We start from the raw sequence: 18,204 nt of genomic DNA, 5'->3' as shown, positions 1-18,204 counted from the left end.
ACCAGCTGAGATCTTCACAAAGTCTCAGGACTCTTCACTGAAGAGCTAGGAGAAGCAAGGGAAGCGACTGCAGTAATTCTGTAACACAGCTATCTGAGGAGACAGTTTCTGGAAGTCAGTTAAGGCCGCTTGTCACTGAGGATGGAGGACGCTGCCCTGTCAATTGCTTGCATGAACACACTCATCATCCTCTCTCTAATTTGCATATTTTTTGAAACTCCAAGAGGGAGCCATCGTAGGAAACGGGTCTGAGGGTATCCATGTGCCTTTCATGTCGGAGTAGTTTGTGAAGTTGGCAGACTGTCTAGTCACTCTGCCGACTTGGCTCGGAATACCTGGGGTCCTTGGTAGAAAAACAGCATGCTTCTGGGCCATTTCCTTGGAGAAATTTAAGGGAGCTCTTTGGTCTCCCATTGCATGGGCCTCTCATGTGTCTGTGGCACTGGAGATGGGAGGGTGTGGGAGTCACCACAGCCTGGGAAGGACCCTCTCTATGCCATTAAATACACATGTGTCTAAGTAAATCCTGTTTCTACGAGTTGGATTAAACATTTGAAATATTTTCAGGCAAAATAGTGAATCCCTGAATTCTCCCTATGAAGTAAGAATAACTTGTGAGCTGAGCTCATCTGGGTCTTTGGGGCACATCTAGTTTAAAGCCATTTTTAAAACTCTTTAAAAATGATCAACTATCCCTTTAAAGAAAAGGCTCATGACACATGACAGAAAGTTACAATATAATGACTTGTAAGGCATAAGCATGAAACAGATCTCACTTTGGTACCTAAGTCATAGATATTATAACCTAATTTCAGGTTTCAATGGTTCCAATTTTCCCAAGCCAAGAGGCAGAGTTTAAATTTCAGTCATAACAAGAAGGAAACGATGGCTTTGCTTGCCAGCAGGACCATCTTTGCTCCTCTTAGAAGAAACTGTTAGAAGCAGAGACAAGAACCAACTTAGATCAGGGCACTTCTCCAGCCAGATAAAAAGTTACTAAATGTCAGTTGTCAAAAACAAATCCTTTACCTCTGGGAAACAGGAAGAGAGGTTAAGACTCACCCAGCCGAGTCAACCTTTTACTTTCCTGCCCCAAAGCAACACCAGGTTCAGTTGCAATGGCCAGAATGGCTAGTTTTGTTTTAAAGAAACAGTAGAGGAAGCGATGAGCCAGCTGCAGGCCTGTATGCTGCTTACCCTTTGTCCACTTGACACAACTAGGACTATCTGAAAGGTGGGCCTGGCCTGAGAAAATGCTTTCATCAGAGTGGCTGGCCTGAGAAAATGCTTTCATCAGAGTGGCCGGCAAGCGATTGATGTGGGAAGGCCCAGTCTTCTGTGCATCGCCACCCGTGGGTTTGTGGGCAGGCTGAGTAAGTAAGGGAGAACGTAGAGTCTAAGGGGTGGGGGGACAGCCCAGCAGTCGTGAGCATTCCCTGCTCCTGCAGAAGACCTGGGTCCGGTTCCCAGCACCCATACCTGATGGCTCACTACTGCCAGGAACTCCAGGGCATCTGAGGCCTCTGGTCCCTGCAGGCATCTGCACATACACGCACCAGCAAGCACAGGCAGGCACATGCTCACAGAAGTGTATGGGACTTATTTCTACTGCCCAGGATCAGGAAGTTGTTCTTAGATCAAAAAGCGGATGAGTGGAACCCTTGAGGCGTCATGGGAATTAGCCACAGGGCCATAGACAATGGATTAGTGAAGCTCCAGCAGATTACAAGCACATGGGAACAAGACAGGTACAAGTCAGTGAGGCAAAGATCAAGAACATGGAGGCGCTTGCTACTCAGCTGGTGGGTAATCAGAATCTAGCAGACGCATGCTTAGAACGAGCCTGAGCTGTGTGCTGCCAAGTGGGTGCCTGTTAGGGGGCGGGAGGGACACCACCGTTACTTTAGAGAAAATCTTGCCACATCCTGCCTCTGCCTACAGTCAGTGCTGGCTCTCTGCCAGATAAACCACGCCACCTCTAACACGAGGCCTTTGCCGATTGCCTTGAAAGGCCGGTGTAAATGAAGAGCCTTTCAGTGCTCTGGGCTATGGGAAGAAGAGGAACAGCCAGAGGAAGAGCCCTGCTCTCTTGAACTCCTGCAGACTCTTATGAAATTATGAACCCCACACAGGCACGCCCACATGCACGCACACACACCAATCACAGATTTAATATTCATAATAACGAATAACGTTTTTAAAAATCAGAACACTGAGGAAATTCACATATTCCTGACATTTGCTGGTTCAGAACAAGGCTCATACCTGCACACAAATAGCAAGGATAGCTACCCATGAGTGGTCCTTGAGAGTTTTATGGGCCACGGCCAGCTGAGTGACAGGAAGTCTCGGTTTGCACACAATTACAGGTTCCAAGTTCAAGTCTGCTACAGTTTTTGCTTTTCTTGTTCTTCCTACATACACCCTGCCTGGGATGGGGCACAGGACCAGCGCTAAGCTCTACATCCACAGCATCCACTGAAGTCACTACAGAAATGTGTCCAGCACAACTCAAGAGAGTGCAACTTTCCTTCAAAAGCTCCATCAGCCCCAGGGCTGGAGAGATGCTCAGGTGTTAAGAGCACCTACTGCTCTTGCAGAGGACCTGGGTTTTGAGTTCCAGCACCATGTTATGGACATCACGGGCCCCACGTATAAACACACTGTACATACACACATGTAGGCATAACATTCATACACATAAAATAAAGATAAATTGTTTTAAAAAAATTAACCGTAATTAACTTTGATTCAAATGTGTACTTGTTAAGAAGACACAACTTGCTCTGTCCTTAACTGGAATGTAGCCAGAGGCCATGTGGAATCTTCTAAAATGCAGATTCTGATTCTATATCAGGGCAGAGGGCCTGAAATTTCTCAGGAATTACCAAGGGATGCCGCCACTGCTGGTGCATGGACCACACGCTGAGCAGCCAACCCTTTCCTTGGCAACCATGATCCTGGGTTCACTGTCTCTACGTGACTTTAACCACACCTCCCTTTAAGGAAAAGCTTGAGTACACTATGTGCCATAAAGCATACACACAATTCATTAGAACACGAGAAGACGAGAACCAGGGGGATACACATCACTCCCGGAGGACCACCGGAAGCCTGTGTTGTCTTTTCAAGAGCTGGCACCTCAAGGAAGAAACGTCCACTTCAAACGAGGCTCCCTGTTAAATATAATGGGCAGCTGTGTGTGTTTCAAACTGTTCTTTTGGTAATTCCAAGTTTCTCCACGTTAGATCTCAGAGGTATTGCATTTCAGCCTCACTCTTCTGAACAGCGGAGTTGAGGCAGCCATGTCTAGTGTGTCCGCCGATGGGTGAAGACAGCAGCACTGTGTCTGCCCCAAGCACTGCACAGGGTTTCTATGTTTATGAGTTATCTGACATTTTCATACATATTATCATTGTACCTCATTCATGTTTACCCCATATTCCTTCTTCCCCCCATCTACTTCCCCCTTCCTGCTGATCCCTTTCCACCTTTAACCACACACACACACACACACACACACACACACACACACACACACACGAGGCCAACACACACAGAAGGACATATATGTATATACACACATTCTGTACATAAGGGAAAACATAACATAAAGGGGCTGGACAGATGGCTCCATGGTTAAGTGTGTGTAATGATCTTGTGGAGGATCCAAGTTCGGTTCCCAGCACTGACATCAGATGGTTCCCAACTGCCTGTTAACTCCAGCTCCAGAGTCTGTAACAACTCCATCCAATGCCAGTGCACCTGTACACCCATACACAAATACAGATACACACAGGTGTCTATGTCTATGCACCCATACACAAATACAGATACACACAGGTGTCTATGTCTATGCACCCATACACAAATATAGACACACACAGGTTCCCACACCTATGCACCCATATAGATACACCCACACATATGCATCCATATAGACACATGCAAGTATCCACATCTACGCACCCAAACAAAAATATAGACACACACAGGTGCCCACACATATGCACCCATACAAAATTATAAATACACACAGGTATCCATGACTATGCACCCATACACAAATATAAACATATGTACAATTAAACTTTTGCTATTAGTTATAAATTTTAATAATCTTTAAAAAAAGAAAATGAGATATTTTGTTTTCCCTCCCCCATAAAAGGCTATTTTAGTTAAAATACAAATAATTCACAAATCAACTTTGCTGAGATCTGAGCTTCATACAGGATGACATTCATGCCAAGCCAGGACTCCTTCACCCTCAATACTACTCAAATTCAGTGACCGGTGACTCCCCTCTCTGCTAAACTTTCCTGAAAATAACTGTCACAGGTGCTATCTCTTCTCCCTTTGTGCTGGCCGATCTCTTCCATGTATGTCAGTAACTACTGACCCAGCACAGTATACAAACTTTCTCAAAACGACTTCAACGTTCTACGCAATTTACTTCTAACAATAATATTGAACCTTGTGTTCTTCAAAACATAAGGTGAAAATTAATCTCAAATTACTATGTTAATATAATTACAGTTTCAACAGGTTTCATGGTGAACTGTAGAAAATTACTTTAGGCTTCATACAGAAAATGTACAAGAGTGGCCAATGGTCCTGAGGAACAGTTTTCTTATTACCATACCTGCTGTACATTTATTGCAGTCATTTATATGACACAGGGGTTGGGGATATAAGTCACTTGGTAGAACATGTGGTTAGCAAGTGTGAGGCCTTCAGTCTGATCCCAGCAAGGGGAAAAGATAACACAAAACCCAATAAATAAAGAAGAAAGAAAGAAAGAGAGAGAGAGAGAGAGAGAGAGAGAGAGAGAGAGAGAGAGAGAGAAAGAATCCCAGAGCTAGCTAGAAAGGAGGCTCAGGGATTAAGAGCACTTGCTGCTCTTTTGGAGAATGTAAGTTCAGTTCCCAGCACTCATGTTGGGGAGCTCAAAGCCACCTGTAACAGCTCCAAGGTGTCTGATGCCCTCTTCTAGCCTCGACAGGCACCTGTACACTGTGTGTGTGTGTGTGTGTGTGTGTGTGTGTGTGTGTGTGTCTGTTTTTGTCTTTGTCCCTGTCTCTGTCACAAACACACTTAAGCATAAATCTCTTTTAAAAACCGGGAGCAAATTTTAAGTCATGTATGAAAATCCTAATCACAATAAACACACCATTTCATTCGGTGGCAAAATTAGGTTAGTATAATAAATGTTTTGGCAAGGCTGGCTTCCTAGAAAAGAGTAAAATTAGAGGCCTGCCTGCCTCGCACACGAACTGGGACTCAGGCATTCTCAACTGGAAACGGTGCTTTTCCACTGGCTCATGTTTGGCCACGCCTGGAGGCATTTGTGGCTGCTAGAGGTATGGGATGGGAAAGTCACCACTCGTATGTAATGCCGGGACTGCTCAGTGAAGCCCTCTCCACATTCTTCATGTAGGCTCCAAAAGTAAGGACAGTGTGCATGGTGATGCAATGTGCCAGGACTCCATAGTCAGGAAACAGCTATTGTCATCATCGTCAAAGATAGTCAAGTCACTTCAAGAAGCGCCTGCAAACACACTGATGCTCTTGACCAGACAGAGTTTCCTTCTCTAGTAAAAGCTAGGTTAATGGGCACAGCGATTTGGAGAACTTAGTCAACATCGGGTTTAAGAATGAACAGGTCAGGGACACGAGTGTGTCATCAACTTCCCTCTGTAGGGATGATCCCACCTCCTTTCTGGAAGAAGGCTACCACTTCAGAAGCCACAGAAGGCACCCACCATCACATTTTCTTTTTGAGAATGGAGAGGAAATAATACACTCGTGGCCCCAGATTGATTCCCTGCAGGAAGTGACCAGACCCTGGCAGCCAGAAAAACAGAACACCCAGGGCTTCAAAGAGTCTGTATCTGTAGTTCTGCATGCATACCAGCCTGGGGACAAGTGTGGACTCTCCTTTCAAAGTCCCTCCACAGACACAAAGGATGCTACAAACCCCGGAGGGTTCCTGTGATGCTCCAACCCTTCCATAAACTCCAGGGCCTGTGAGGCCTTAGGCGGTGTATTTCTACAACACTCTCCACACATGACCTCCGCCCATGCCACTTCAGTTCTGAAAAGGCATTCATAAGTGCTGCTTCACTCTTCTGGAATATAAAGTAGGAAGTGGGTAATTAGAGAAAATAATAGTGTCTTTTCTGGTACCAATGGTGTAAGTATGAAACCTCAGCTGAACACATAACAATGTCTTCAACCAATATTACAACAAAAACAACCATCATGAGGACATAGTGAGAATTAATTATGATACTTAGTACATGCAGGAATGCAGCGGAAAACTCCCAGACTCTCAGAAACAGGTGTCGCATGAATACAAGTTTCTAATTTGGATTTTAACGTCTTTGTAGCTGTGCTAAGTTTCAGCTCATGGTGGATGAATAGGAAAGGAATTAGATGATGACCTTCACTCGATCATATTTATAGCATTTATGTCTACGTAAAAAATGATTTATTTTTCAACTACTTAAAGTATTATAGAAAACACTTGCACAGATTGAGAGATAATCGTTACATCAAGATCTACAGAATATGGAAACACTTATAATGTTCTCGTGTATGTCTGAAACTTATTTCTCACCTGCATCCTACTGTATTCTTATTGGAAATGCAAACTTTAATTAGTACTGGTGCTTTCTAGGTCCTGCTGCTGGTAATGTCCATCCAACTGGCAAAGAGGAGGAAAGATTCAGAGAAAAAAATATTCCAGGAAGATTTAAAGTAAGACTATCTGAATTCCTAAATTTAGTACAGATTGGACATATAAACCCAAAAGCCTAACACCTTAATAAAAGTGTCTGCAACTAAATTACCTGTTCTGTATGCACACAGTCTTCAAAATTGTGTCTCCGTGTCCCCCCGGGCCCCATATGATGCTACAGAATAAATTCTCCTCCTAGAGAATGCATTGTTTGAACAGTGCATGCCTGTGTAGGAGGGAGGGTCCTTATTTTACTTAAAAACAAACAAATACTTCAGGGTACTGTGGTATTCATGTATATTTTAACATCAACAGGGACTCAAAGAAATGCAGTGCTCATTGCATCTGCGTCGACGCTTACCGCCTACTGCTCTCTGCCATTCCAGAATACTTGTGGGGAAAAAGACTGGAAACTACTCGAATGCTAATGTGACAAAAATAAAAATAAGAATATTGGGAAAGACATGGGCAATCAGAGCCAAGGGAAATGAGTCTCCACACAAACCAAGTACGCCTTTCCTACTCTCTCCACTTGGACAAAGGCTGCCACTTTGGAGGCAGAGGATGAAAAAGTGAGGGAAGGTATTTAGGAGTGTGGACTGGAAAAAACCTCTTTCCCCCGAGAGCATGGCTTGATGCTGGCATATTAGGAAAAGTGCAAACACAATAATTAACAAGGAATCCTGAGACTTCAACACACCAGAAAGGGTGTTGGCTCCTGAGGGAACCAGGAAATAAGAAGAATAAATTAGAGTTGGTTGGGTGACACTGCACAGCTCTCGAGGGTCGTGAAGGGGCAACGGAGAGTTAATCAGATTTGACACATACCTTGGGAAGCTGGGGACATGGTGGACACCCTTCCTATTTCTGACTCCGCAATAATGAACTCCACACTGAACAGACAGCTGCTAGCTATTCTGTGCTCAGACTCAAGCTTCTAATCTACCTTCCTGCTATCCGGGAACGAGCCTGGGGCTGTGGCTCCCCATCTCAGTAACACGTGTCAATCACGGGCAAGCCCGCTGTTCCTCTTTCTTCCCGTGTGTGATTCCAACAACCAGCTCGCTCCAGGCTATACCCAGCTTCAAGTGTGAACATTTCCTAGGGCACACTTTTGTAGGTGTTTTCGCCCTCTGTGTACGCCCCTTAATTATGAGCCCTCTTTCTAGAAACCCTGTAATTCTCCCAAGTAATTGGTAAAAATTAGAGATGAAGAGATATGAGTCCGCTTAAAGGGGACACTTGCCACTATAATTTTTAAAAGAATGTTCCTTTTAGTTCCAATATAATTCTGCACTTTTCTAAGTTTGCCCTTTTCAAATGCCAAAGAAAATGTTCCTGTTATCTTGTGGTCCATAAAAAGGCAACATAATGCATTCATGCATCAGTAAAGGCCCACAAAGAGTTCCTTTGCAGTGAAGGGCATCCTTTAGATGCTTCCTTAAAAAGAGTGAAAAATAACATACAAACACTCTTGTGGCAAATCACTTATTCTTGCCCATGAAAGGTAGGAGTGTGTGTGTGTGTGTGTGTGTGTGTGTGTGTGCATGAATGTTCCATTATTTTCAGTCCATGCTCCGTGGCTTTATTATCAAGATGTCCTTCCACTATTGGTAAATTAATAAGCCAAGCACAGACCCATTTGTAATGAACTTAAGATTCTTTGGTGAATAATTGTAGCTAAACTTTAAGGCATGACTTTACCATTTGAATCTTTTTAAAATTAATCATCACTTTTGATGTTACGTAGCTGACTGTTTTTCTTGCAAAAGTACGCAGTGCACAAGCCTGATGCCAAAAGAGGGTGCTGGATGCCCCTAGAACTGGTGTTAGGGATGGTTTTGAGTTGACACAGGGGAAGCTGGGAAGCAAACCCGGATCTCTTACAAGATCAGGAAGTGCTTTTAGCTTCTGAGCCAACACTCCAGGCTCTGTTGTCCTTTAAACAACAATAGCAAAAAGATTTACTTTTAAATTTTTATCTAAGTGTCTGCCACATGTGTGCAGGTACCACTGGATGTCAGAAGAGGGTGCCTGGAGTTACGGGTAGTTGTATATCACTCAGCATGAGTGCTGGGAACCCTTCCTGTAAAAGAACAGTAAGTGCTAGCTGATGGAAACAGAAGCAAACACCCACAGCTAAACTCTGAGCCCAACTCCTGGAATCCAGTTGCAGAGAGGGAGGAGTGATGAGCAAAGGGGCCAAGACCAGGCTGGAGAAACCCACAGAAACAGCTGACCTGAACAAGGGGGAGCTCATGGACCCCAGGCTGACAGCTTGGAAACCAGCATAGGATGGACCTAGACCTCCTGAATGTGGGTGTGGCTAGAGTTGACTCACTGGGAGGAAAAATGTCTCAGATTCCATTAGATGACTGATTTAGGATGAAATGGCTTACTATAGATCTCATCAACCAACTGCACCTTTTCAAAAGGATTGCTGGAGCAGCAGATGGAGTGACGGCATGGCGGCCTTGGCTGGGCCAGCAGAGGGAGTAGGACCCAGGACTTCGGTCTACTAACTTTGCTCAAGCTTCGGGCTGTCTTGGGCCTTCCAATGCCTGGAAGGTCCTACCCACTACGACTCTGTCTGTTCAAACCTACCCATCTCTCCAGTATAGAGCTAATGGAGAGCACTGGGCCACTGACACACTTTTGCTAAAGATGCAAACCAAGACCTAAGTACTAGTGTGACGTCACCATGCCCGTAGGTACAGTTCACAGTCCCCGAAAAGGATTTTTCTTAAGACCTAGGGAGGTCTCTTTAGAATCATCTTTATACATTAAAATTAGATGACACATTTACATGAAACAATTGTTGTAACATAAAACAATATCACTGTCTTAGTTGACAGGCAGACGGGTCACAGAAGACCTCCAAAAGGAAGTAGGGAGCTCCTGAGTCTGCTGTCTTAGTTCCCACAGATGCCATGCTACCTACAAGCGTCTTACCATCCTAGAGAGGGCAGCCCTGCAAACCAAACCAGCTCAGGTTTAATGAGGGCTTCACTGCAGGGAAATGGTGGTCCAATCTTGGCAGTATTGCATTTCATGGGAACTTAAAAAGACAGTCATGGGCAATTTTGATTAGTTGCATGGTGCGTTGTCTGAAGTAGGGTTAGTTCTTATGGTCTCATTCCCTGGGCCAAAAGGCCCCTACCCACAACGACCAGTCCCTGTGCCACTGCAGGCCCCTACCCACCACGACAAGTCCCTGTGCCAGTGTAGGCATTACTCTAGGAAACCTGGGTCCAAAGCAGCTTCAACCCATCAGCAAGGAAAACCCTATCAGTACATCGAATTAGCTCAAAACCAGCTCTGCTGTGAACAACTCAGTGTCTGGGAATGAGAGCATCACAGTGTATTTCTCCATCGAAAACTATAAAACCACCTAGAATTAAAATCCACACTCGTAAAACATCAGACGTGACATTTTAATAACCAACTTCTCTCAGTCTTGAAGTTTTAAATTTTTTTTTTTTTTTTTTTTTGGCAATTCGTTCTAAGGAAAACTGCACAGAACACAAAAGAGTAACTTAACTGCAGTTAGAAGCCAGACAAAACGCAACTATGTTGTGCGTTAAAAACCACTAAGTGGTCCTAAGAAAGGATGAAGGAAGGGCAGCATATTCCACATATTCAATATTACACATTCAGCTATTCATGCTGGAGTTGCCTTTCCAAGGAACTGACCTTGAACCCGACACACTGAGCCGAAGAACACCAACACAGGTCCGCAGATAGACCTCCATCTTGAAATGGAATGGCCATTAACATGATTACAAATGAAAAGACCTGATAGTATATTGTGGATTTCATGAAACTGGTCAAATGTCTGGCTTCAGAGTGCTGCGTGCTGCTTTTGGGGGGACTCAGTAATGATTTTCTCCAGTTACCCAAAGAGCACTGCAGAGCATTTCCTTCTAAGACTTACATAAACTCTTCCCATCTCGTGGTCAGTATTCCTACGTGTGCCCAAAAGAAGCAAGGCCCAGTGCCCAGCACCCAGCACCCAGCACCCAGCGCCCAGCACCCAGCGCCCAGCACCCAGCACCCAGCACCCAGCAAGATGGCTCAGAAGGGAAAACCTGCCAAGCATCACTGCTTGAGTTTGAGCTCTGGGACCCACATGGCGGAAGGAGAGAACCAACTCCTTCGAGCCGTCTTCTGGCATCCACATGTACAACTTCACAGATGTGCATACAAATATAATGACAATTTAAAGACATCTAAGAGAGTAAGAGCCAGGTTAAAATATAACTTCTCCTCCAGTAGGAGGGTGACATGACAGATACCTCATGAGAAATTCCTCAACCAGACAGTTGGTTCCTGGAAAGCAGATGCTACATCCAACTGAGTCCTCTACTCCCCCACCTGGACCAATGTCTTAAGAAGACCCCGGGACTCTCCTTATATTGTGCTTTGTAGGTAATCCATGTTTTACAAATCCAGAGGCTTGTGGCAACTATACTGAGCCTGTCTACTGACATCATTTTCCTAACAGCTCATATAATCATTAGCGTTGTTTAGCAATAAACTACTTTTTAAATTGAGGTGTGTACATTTAAAAAATAATGCTACTACATACTTAATGAAAATACAGTACAATGTACAGATAGCTACTGTATATATATACACTGGGAAACAAAGAAAAATTACTGTGTGTTTGTCATGATGGTCTAGAAATAAAGGACACTTATGGTATTCTTACAACCTTAGTAGGTGTTTGTGGATGGTTAGGGGGTGGGGATGGAAAGAATGGATGGAGGAAGGACGGATGGGCGGATGGATGGATGGATGGGTGGGCGGATAGATATAAGCTTGAGTTACCTAGGTTTTTGTTTGTTTTATTTATATTGTTGCATACCCCAAAATCCAGTTAGTTGCCAAAAACTTTGTGTTCACTTCTCAAATGCTTCAGGTTTACCTTCAAGTAGTCGTTCTGTGGTGTTTTTGCCAGTATACTTCATTTGGATGCAGAGAAAAGCAGAGAGCTTTCCTAAATCTGTCAGTGTGCCCTACTTGGGAAATATTAACTAGGCACTCACTCCATTTCCTAGAGCTAAATCATTTCACTTAACAGTATTTATGGCTGTCAGACACTGGCAGCCTTTGCTAGAAGTGTTGCTTTATCTGTTCATGTTAAAAATTAATCATGCAAGCTTTCTTCTGTTCTTTCTGCAATTATCTGCTGATACAGAACTTCAGGGATTTTTGCTTACTTGCTTGCAGTTGTGTGGTAAGGGGTCTCTGATGCAGAAACACAGTTACCACACTGGCCAGAAGAGAAAAGTACATTTAAGAGAACTTACAGCCCAGCCTCAGCCATCACCTCCTGCTGCCCAACACCTGGAAACAGGGAGACCCCGTGTGTTGCAGCCACTGAAACAGAGGATTGGGCATCCTGGGATAGAGAATGAACTACAACCAGGGATCCTGGCATGCTCTCCTCTGGAAAATGCTCCCACACACCAGCGTCTTGATCTTAATAACTTTATTTTCCTCTTCCCTGTCTAAACCCCTGGCTGTTCTGGCTGGCTTGTAAGGGACCAAATGGGAGTGGGTTTGCTCTTAAACAGTGGCATTGTCACCCAGACCATCTGACCGTATGACTGAACGTGCCTTTCAAATCACCTGTTATAAGCTTCTCACTGCGTCAAGTATACAATGGGAGGCTCAGAAAATTCCACTGGTACTCCCCAGCACTACACCCCTTCCCAGGGAGCACATGCAACCTGGGACATGGGCCCTCTGACCAGGAGACTTGGGTCCTGCCCCAGAGAGAAGAGCAGAAAACTATGACAGTGTGGGTCACAGATAAGAATGAGTCAGGTCCTCTCCATCCTTGCTACTCAAAGTGTGGTCTGTGCAGCAGCTGTGTCAGCATCATTTGGGACCACACTGGAGATGCAGCATTCCAGGCCTGACTTCAGACATGCTGAATCAGAACGTTCTTTAACAGTATCCCCAGGAGATCTGCAGACAAATTAGCCTGGAGTGCTACTCCGGGTGTAGAAAGAGGAAGAGACATGTCTTCATATTTGTGTTAGTACGTTTGTATTATACATGCTTCATCTAGGTCCACTGCTAGCACCACCTCCTACCACAGAACACACAGAGGGCGCCCCTACAACTTGACCCCAGGGGCTGTCTCCTCTCAACACCGAGACTAACAGACAGACCAGCCTGACAAACACCTGCACTGGAGCCTTGGCTTTGCCCTGTGCAACATGTACTGAGGCTGTTTTGTCTTATTTGCTTTCAAAATGTTTTCTCTGAAGGCTGATGGGTAAAATGGGAGGACAGTGGGGAATAAACGGCCTCCCCTGAGATCACCTAGAGCTAAGAATGCAGTGTGGGAGTTGGTGGCCTGGTGTGACATGGCAAAGTAGCTCCATTTTGTCTCGGTTGGAACCATCTTTGATTTAACCTGAAATGTGTCCTGTCCTCCTTTTGCGACCCTCCACCACCGTGAAAAGTCCCAACTTTGCCTACCCTTGCCTTGAAAGTGACTGTCCTGTTCTAGAAACTCGGGGTCAAAGTGCCCCAACTAACCTAACTGCATGTTTCCGGCTTCTGTTACACTGCTTGCTTGCTTTACTTCCCCTGCAACTGCCAACTAAGTGTGTGTGTGTGTGTGTGTGTGTGTGTGTGTGAGTGTGTGCGCGCACGCGCATGCATGTGTGCATGTGTGTGTGGGTGCGTGTTTGTTCTTTGCTTGTAAAATGCATTTGAGGCTGCTATGTGAGAGCAGTTTCTTTCCAGGCAGTTGCTGGCAGCTTGATACACACTCTCAACTTGGACTGTGGTTGGCTGCATGGTCTCTGGGCCTCTACCCTGCAAAACTAGGAGCAAGGCAGGGTTCCCATTTTATGAGCCAACGATGCAGACAAAATTATAGTTATCACATGTGACACAGAATGAATGCTCAGTTAACACGAGCTGTTGACATTATATGCATATCCTGTACGGCTGTGTAAATTAATACCACCATGGTCCCCAGAATAATTTCCTCATGTCATTATACCAGATATTGATCCATGGCCAATGGACACAAAGAAAGCAGTTAAGTATAAAACAGACAGTGCACAGTGTCGCCTTACAAACAACACAGTGACCCAGACCCAGCACCATCACAAAAACAAGCTCCACCTCAGGGCCCAGAGCCTGCTAAGGCACTATGAAATAGAGAAGTCCATCTTGGCATGCCGCTTCATGTCCCACACATACCCCATGTGACTATGTGAGGCCAATGTGGTGTCTACCTCAAAGTGGCTTTCACAAAGATGAACGTGACCCTTTCCTTTAAAACACAAGCCTTGTCCATTCCTTCTGAGACAGCTGGCCAGAGGGTAAATCCGTTTTCCTCTCTCAAACGTCAGTGCATTTACTTATGCACTCACTAAGCTGGAGGCGCTTGTAACAGAGACTGGCCTGGGACTCGCCGTGCAGCCGAGGCTAGACCTTTAACTCCTGACCTTCCTGCTTTCACCTTCCAGGTGATGAGATCAGTGTCTCCCACCACACCCAGCTTCAAATTCCATCTTCATAACAGCCGCCAGACCCATTGTAATTTCTGCTTTTATCACTGTTTTTTAAGCATTTGAGATGAGTATTTCTCCTTTCGAAAGACTAGACCCATCTCTTTCCCCACTCAGGCACAAGTGAAAATGTACAAATAATACTCAAGTGGACAAAGCAGTGTGAAAACAGCCTCAGAATGCCTGCGAAGTTAAAATCAGGGCCAGTCCAATGACAGCGCAGGGTGTGGGGTGTGGGGTGGGGTGGGGTGGGAGAGGGGGTGTGGGCGGGGCTGTGGGGTGGGGTGTGAGGTGGGGGTGGGGGTGGGGTGGGGTGGGAGATGGGGGTGGGGTGGGGGATGGGGGTGGGGGTGGGGTGGGGTGGGGTGTGGGGTGGGGGTGGGGTGGGAGATGGAGGTGGGGTGGGGTGGGGGTGGGGTGGGGTGGGGGTGGGGTGGGGTGGGAGATGGGGTGGGGTGGGGGATGGGGGTGGGGTGGGGTGGGGTGGGGTAGGGGGGTGGGGTGGGAGATGGGGGTGGGGGTGGGGGATGGGGGGTGGGGGTGGGGGTGGGGTGGGGTGTGGGGTGGGGGTGGGGTGGGAGATGGAGGTGGGGTGGGGTGGGGGTGGGGTGGGGTGGGGGGTGGGGTGGGGTGGGAGATGGGGTGGGGTGGGAGATGGGGGTGGGGTGGGGTGGGGGTGGGGTGGGGTGGGAGATGGGGTGGGGTGGGGGATGGGGTGGGGTGGGGGATGGGGGTGGGGTGGGAGATGGAGGTGGGGGTGGGGTGGGGTGGGAGATGGGGGTGTGGGGTGGGGTGGGGTGGGAGAGAATAGGTGTTCTTCAGAGGTAATTGACAGAACTTCTGATGAATTCTAATTTTTGAAGTATCTCTAAACTTGGGAGGGAAACACTGAGCCTCTATAAAGCCTGGAATAAAATGTTGTTTCCAACCGTGGCTTTCCAGATTAATGGCTTTATTACATCTGTACTGTCTGCATGACTTTGGGAGGATGCTTCTGCAGAGAAGACAGTGTTCTAGCTGAGTTTCACCCACAAAGTAGAGGAGGGGACAGGAACTTGATCTGTACTTGAATTCAGACATGGCATTTGTTTTTCCAGCTTACCTGGCAGAAGGCAGGGCCCCAGGGTTGACGTACAAACCCTTCCCATCCTCCCTCCCTCCCTCTGTATTCAGATGTCTTAGTCTCCATGGCGCTAACAAGTGCTGCGTCCTTACCTGCTGGTTTTCTTGACCAGGATGGCCCTAAAGATGTGCTCCAGGAGTAGCTTCTCTTGCCTGTTGGTTGGCTGCACGAAGGGGTGCAGGGCAGCCAATGAGAAACCTTGCTGGTACAGCTCCAGGAGCTGGGTGGGCAGGTCCCGTAGAGAGGTTAACCTCACAGCAGAGGTCCTTGGTAGCTCAGCTAGGATGGGGAGGAAAGAGGATGATCAGAGGCTGTCACCACTGCCCTCCAAACCCTAAGTCCCTCTCCATCTCCCTGGTGAGGACCTTCTGGGTCGCTTCTTCCCAGATAAGCCATCCAGACTTAATAAACAGCCGTCTCCTCCCACCTCGTCTAAAGACATCAATAAAAGAAAGCCCTCTAAGCTGCGAGCCTTCTCTCCAGCCCGTTTATACTATGAGCAGGGCAGACACGGTCCAAAGTCACTGGACCGCACTGAACGCACTGGAAAGTCTACATCCATGCCCTCTGCCTCGCTTTTTCCCTAGAGGCAATGGCTATGCTTGGTTTTTAGATACGTGTTAACATTTGTTAATTCATCCACAATAGGGTTGCCTATCTATCCCCTTCTGTGCAAACACCAGAAAAACGTTATACATCTCTCATACATCTGTTCTGTCTGCTCCTAAGTGATCCATAAGAAAAGTACATTGTCTGGCTAGGCAGTATTCACAAATGGTTTGGTTCCGTTCCATGACACAGGGCTCACTCTGTAGACCAGGCTGGCCTGAAACACTCAGTGATCCTCCTGCCTCAGCCTCCCAGGTGCACAGAGCACTTCCTGGTTTATTTCTTATAGGTCTACTTATGTGCTACATGGCTGATTATAAAAGCTTCTGCCTCCACACGGCTTTTAAAATATTCATTCCTACATGATTTTACACGGATGCACATACAACACATTTAGAAATAAACTTCTACAGCTGGGTTTCTCAGTGCACGCTTGTAGCTCCCACACCCTGGAAGCTGGGGCAGAGGAGATGTGAACTGAAGGCTGGAACAGGATACATATCTTTATGCAAGCAGAAGAAACGAGAGTACTGAGTTATAGACTATAGCATGTTCAGGAACTGCCGGATTTCATTTATAAAGACTATAGACTTGCTTCTCATTGGTAGTATATAAAAAGTGTCTTTCCCATGCCCTGGACAATCTCATAATAAATGAAAAGGAAAATGGAAAAGAATCCCTTTGTGATAGTGATCTATACTTATTATTATGCAATTTGTATCTTCTCTTATTAAATACTTCATATTTAAGTTGTGCATATCCTTTCGTATGAGCTGTGGGTACTGTGCCGATTTTACTCAATTATTGATCCGTTTTCCTATTGGCCCACAGGAACTATTATTTTAGGTGACTAAGTTACTGGTGACACAGGTTGGAAATGCCTTTCATCAATTCATTACTTGATTTTTGACTTTACAAAAGTGGGTTTTCACGAGTAGATTTCTTATGTCACTATAGCAGTAAGACCTTGAAAAACACCTTTTCTGTTAATGCTTTATAATATATCACATTTTTTGCATGTAAATCTTAAACATTTTTCAGATTTATCCTGTACAAAGCCATACACTATGAATTCAAGACCCCCGAAGTTTACCTAGTTTTCCCCATTGATTTGAGAGGTGACTTTTGTCATTAATGAATGCATTTGTTTGTGACTGTGATAATTTAGCTTATTTGTGTGCTATACTACTTTTCACATTAGCTTCATAAGTATGAGTCTGTTTCCTGATTTATTCTGCCTCCCTGTTCATTTTCTAAACCTTGCTTACTCTCTTTTTCAAAATCCTTTCTTAAATCAACTCACCAAGTTTTCTCCATGCCCCCTAAAAAGTATTGCCATTTTTATCAAGTCATATTCAAACTGCAGCTTAAGTGATAGTGGACATTTCCCACCATGCCAAAAGTTCCTGTTCACAAACAGTCCAGCACCACTTTTACCTGAGCTGTACTTTTGGTCCCTCGGGAGCATGTTAAAGTTTTGTCACGTGGATATTATATATTTAACATTGGTTATTTATATATTTATATTGGTCATTTCACATTTTTGTCACTACTAGAGTAATAGATTCTCTGATTTGATTTCATTTCCATAACGTCCCTTCTGGGGAAGCAGACAGGATTATCACAGCTGATGGAGGGCACAGTGCACCTTTAATGACACTCGGTCCAGTCCAGGATCTCCATCCCTTGTGTCCTAGGCCTGGACACACAGAATGAGTCACAACCACCCAGCAGAGCCGGAACAGTCACCAAGCCATCCCGGTAGCAAGCAGCACGGGGCTACCCTCAGTGGAAGGTCAGCCTCTTACTGGAGAGCCATCCACATGGGTCCTGATGTGGCTACCCCATAAGATACTGTCCCGGACTTTGCAGATTCCTCCTCAGGGACACCCTGGATATCCTGGCTTCCTCCTCCCTCTGCACGGTACCCCCAGAGCATGGCGCTTGAATAGCATGGACCCACCAACATCCTTTATAGCCCTGCATCCCTACTACAGCCACAGACCTCTTGGCTTATTTTCTTGATTCTTAATCTGTCACGACATACTCGTCTAGAGCAGTCCACAAGAGACAGGGACTTCACCTCATACCCTACTTCCTTAAAAAGACCCTGATTCCAGACTGGAGTAAACAGTTTAGACTATGATCAGGCAGCTTGAAAGATGAGAAGAAGACCAGATACTGATGAAGTA

At 45.7% G+C, this 18,204-nt stretch overlaps 1 protein-coding gene across 1 annotated transcript in view; it reads right to left on the bottom strand.

The window, feature by feature from the left end:
* Rftn1 (raftlin, lipid raft linker 1) overlaps window positions 1-18,204 on the bottom strand; it is a 188,229-nt gene that overhangs the window by 84,260 nt on the left and 85,765 nt on the right. Inside the window, exon 3 of the mRNA XM_051204191.1 lies at window positions 15,496-15,682. Coding sequence (XP_051060148.1) covers window positions 15,496-15,682 — 187 coding nt within the window. The remainder of the gene's footprint in view (window positions 1-15,495; window positions 15,683-18,204) is intronic.

Source organism: Phodopus roborovskii, unplaced genomic scaffold (assembly GCF_943737965.1).
Source record: "Phodopus roborovskii unplaced genomic scaffold, PHOROB, whole genome shotgun sequence".
Classification (NCBI taxonomy): Eukaryota; Metazoa; Chordata; class Mammalia; order Rodentia; family Cricetidae; genus Phodopus; species Phodopus roborovskii.
The sequence above is the reverse complement of the archived record's forward strand: the minus strand, read 5'-3'. Positions and strand labels throughout refer to the sequence as shown.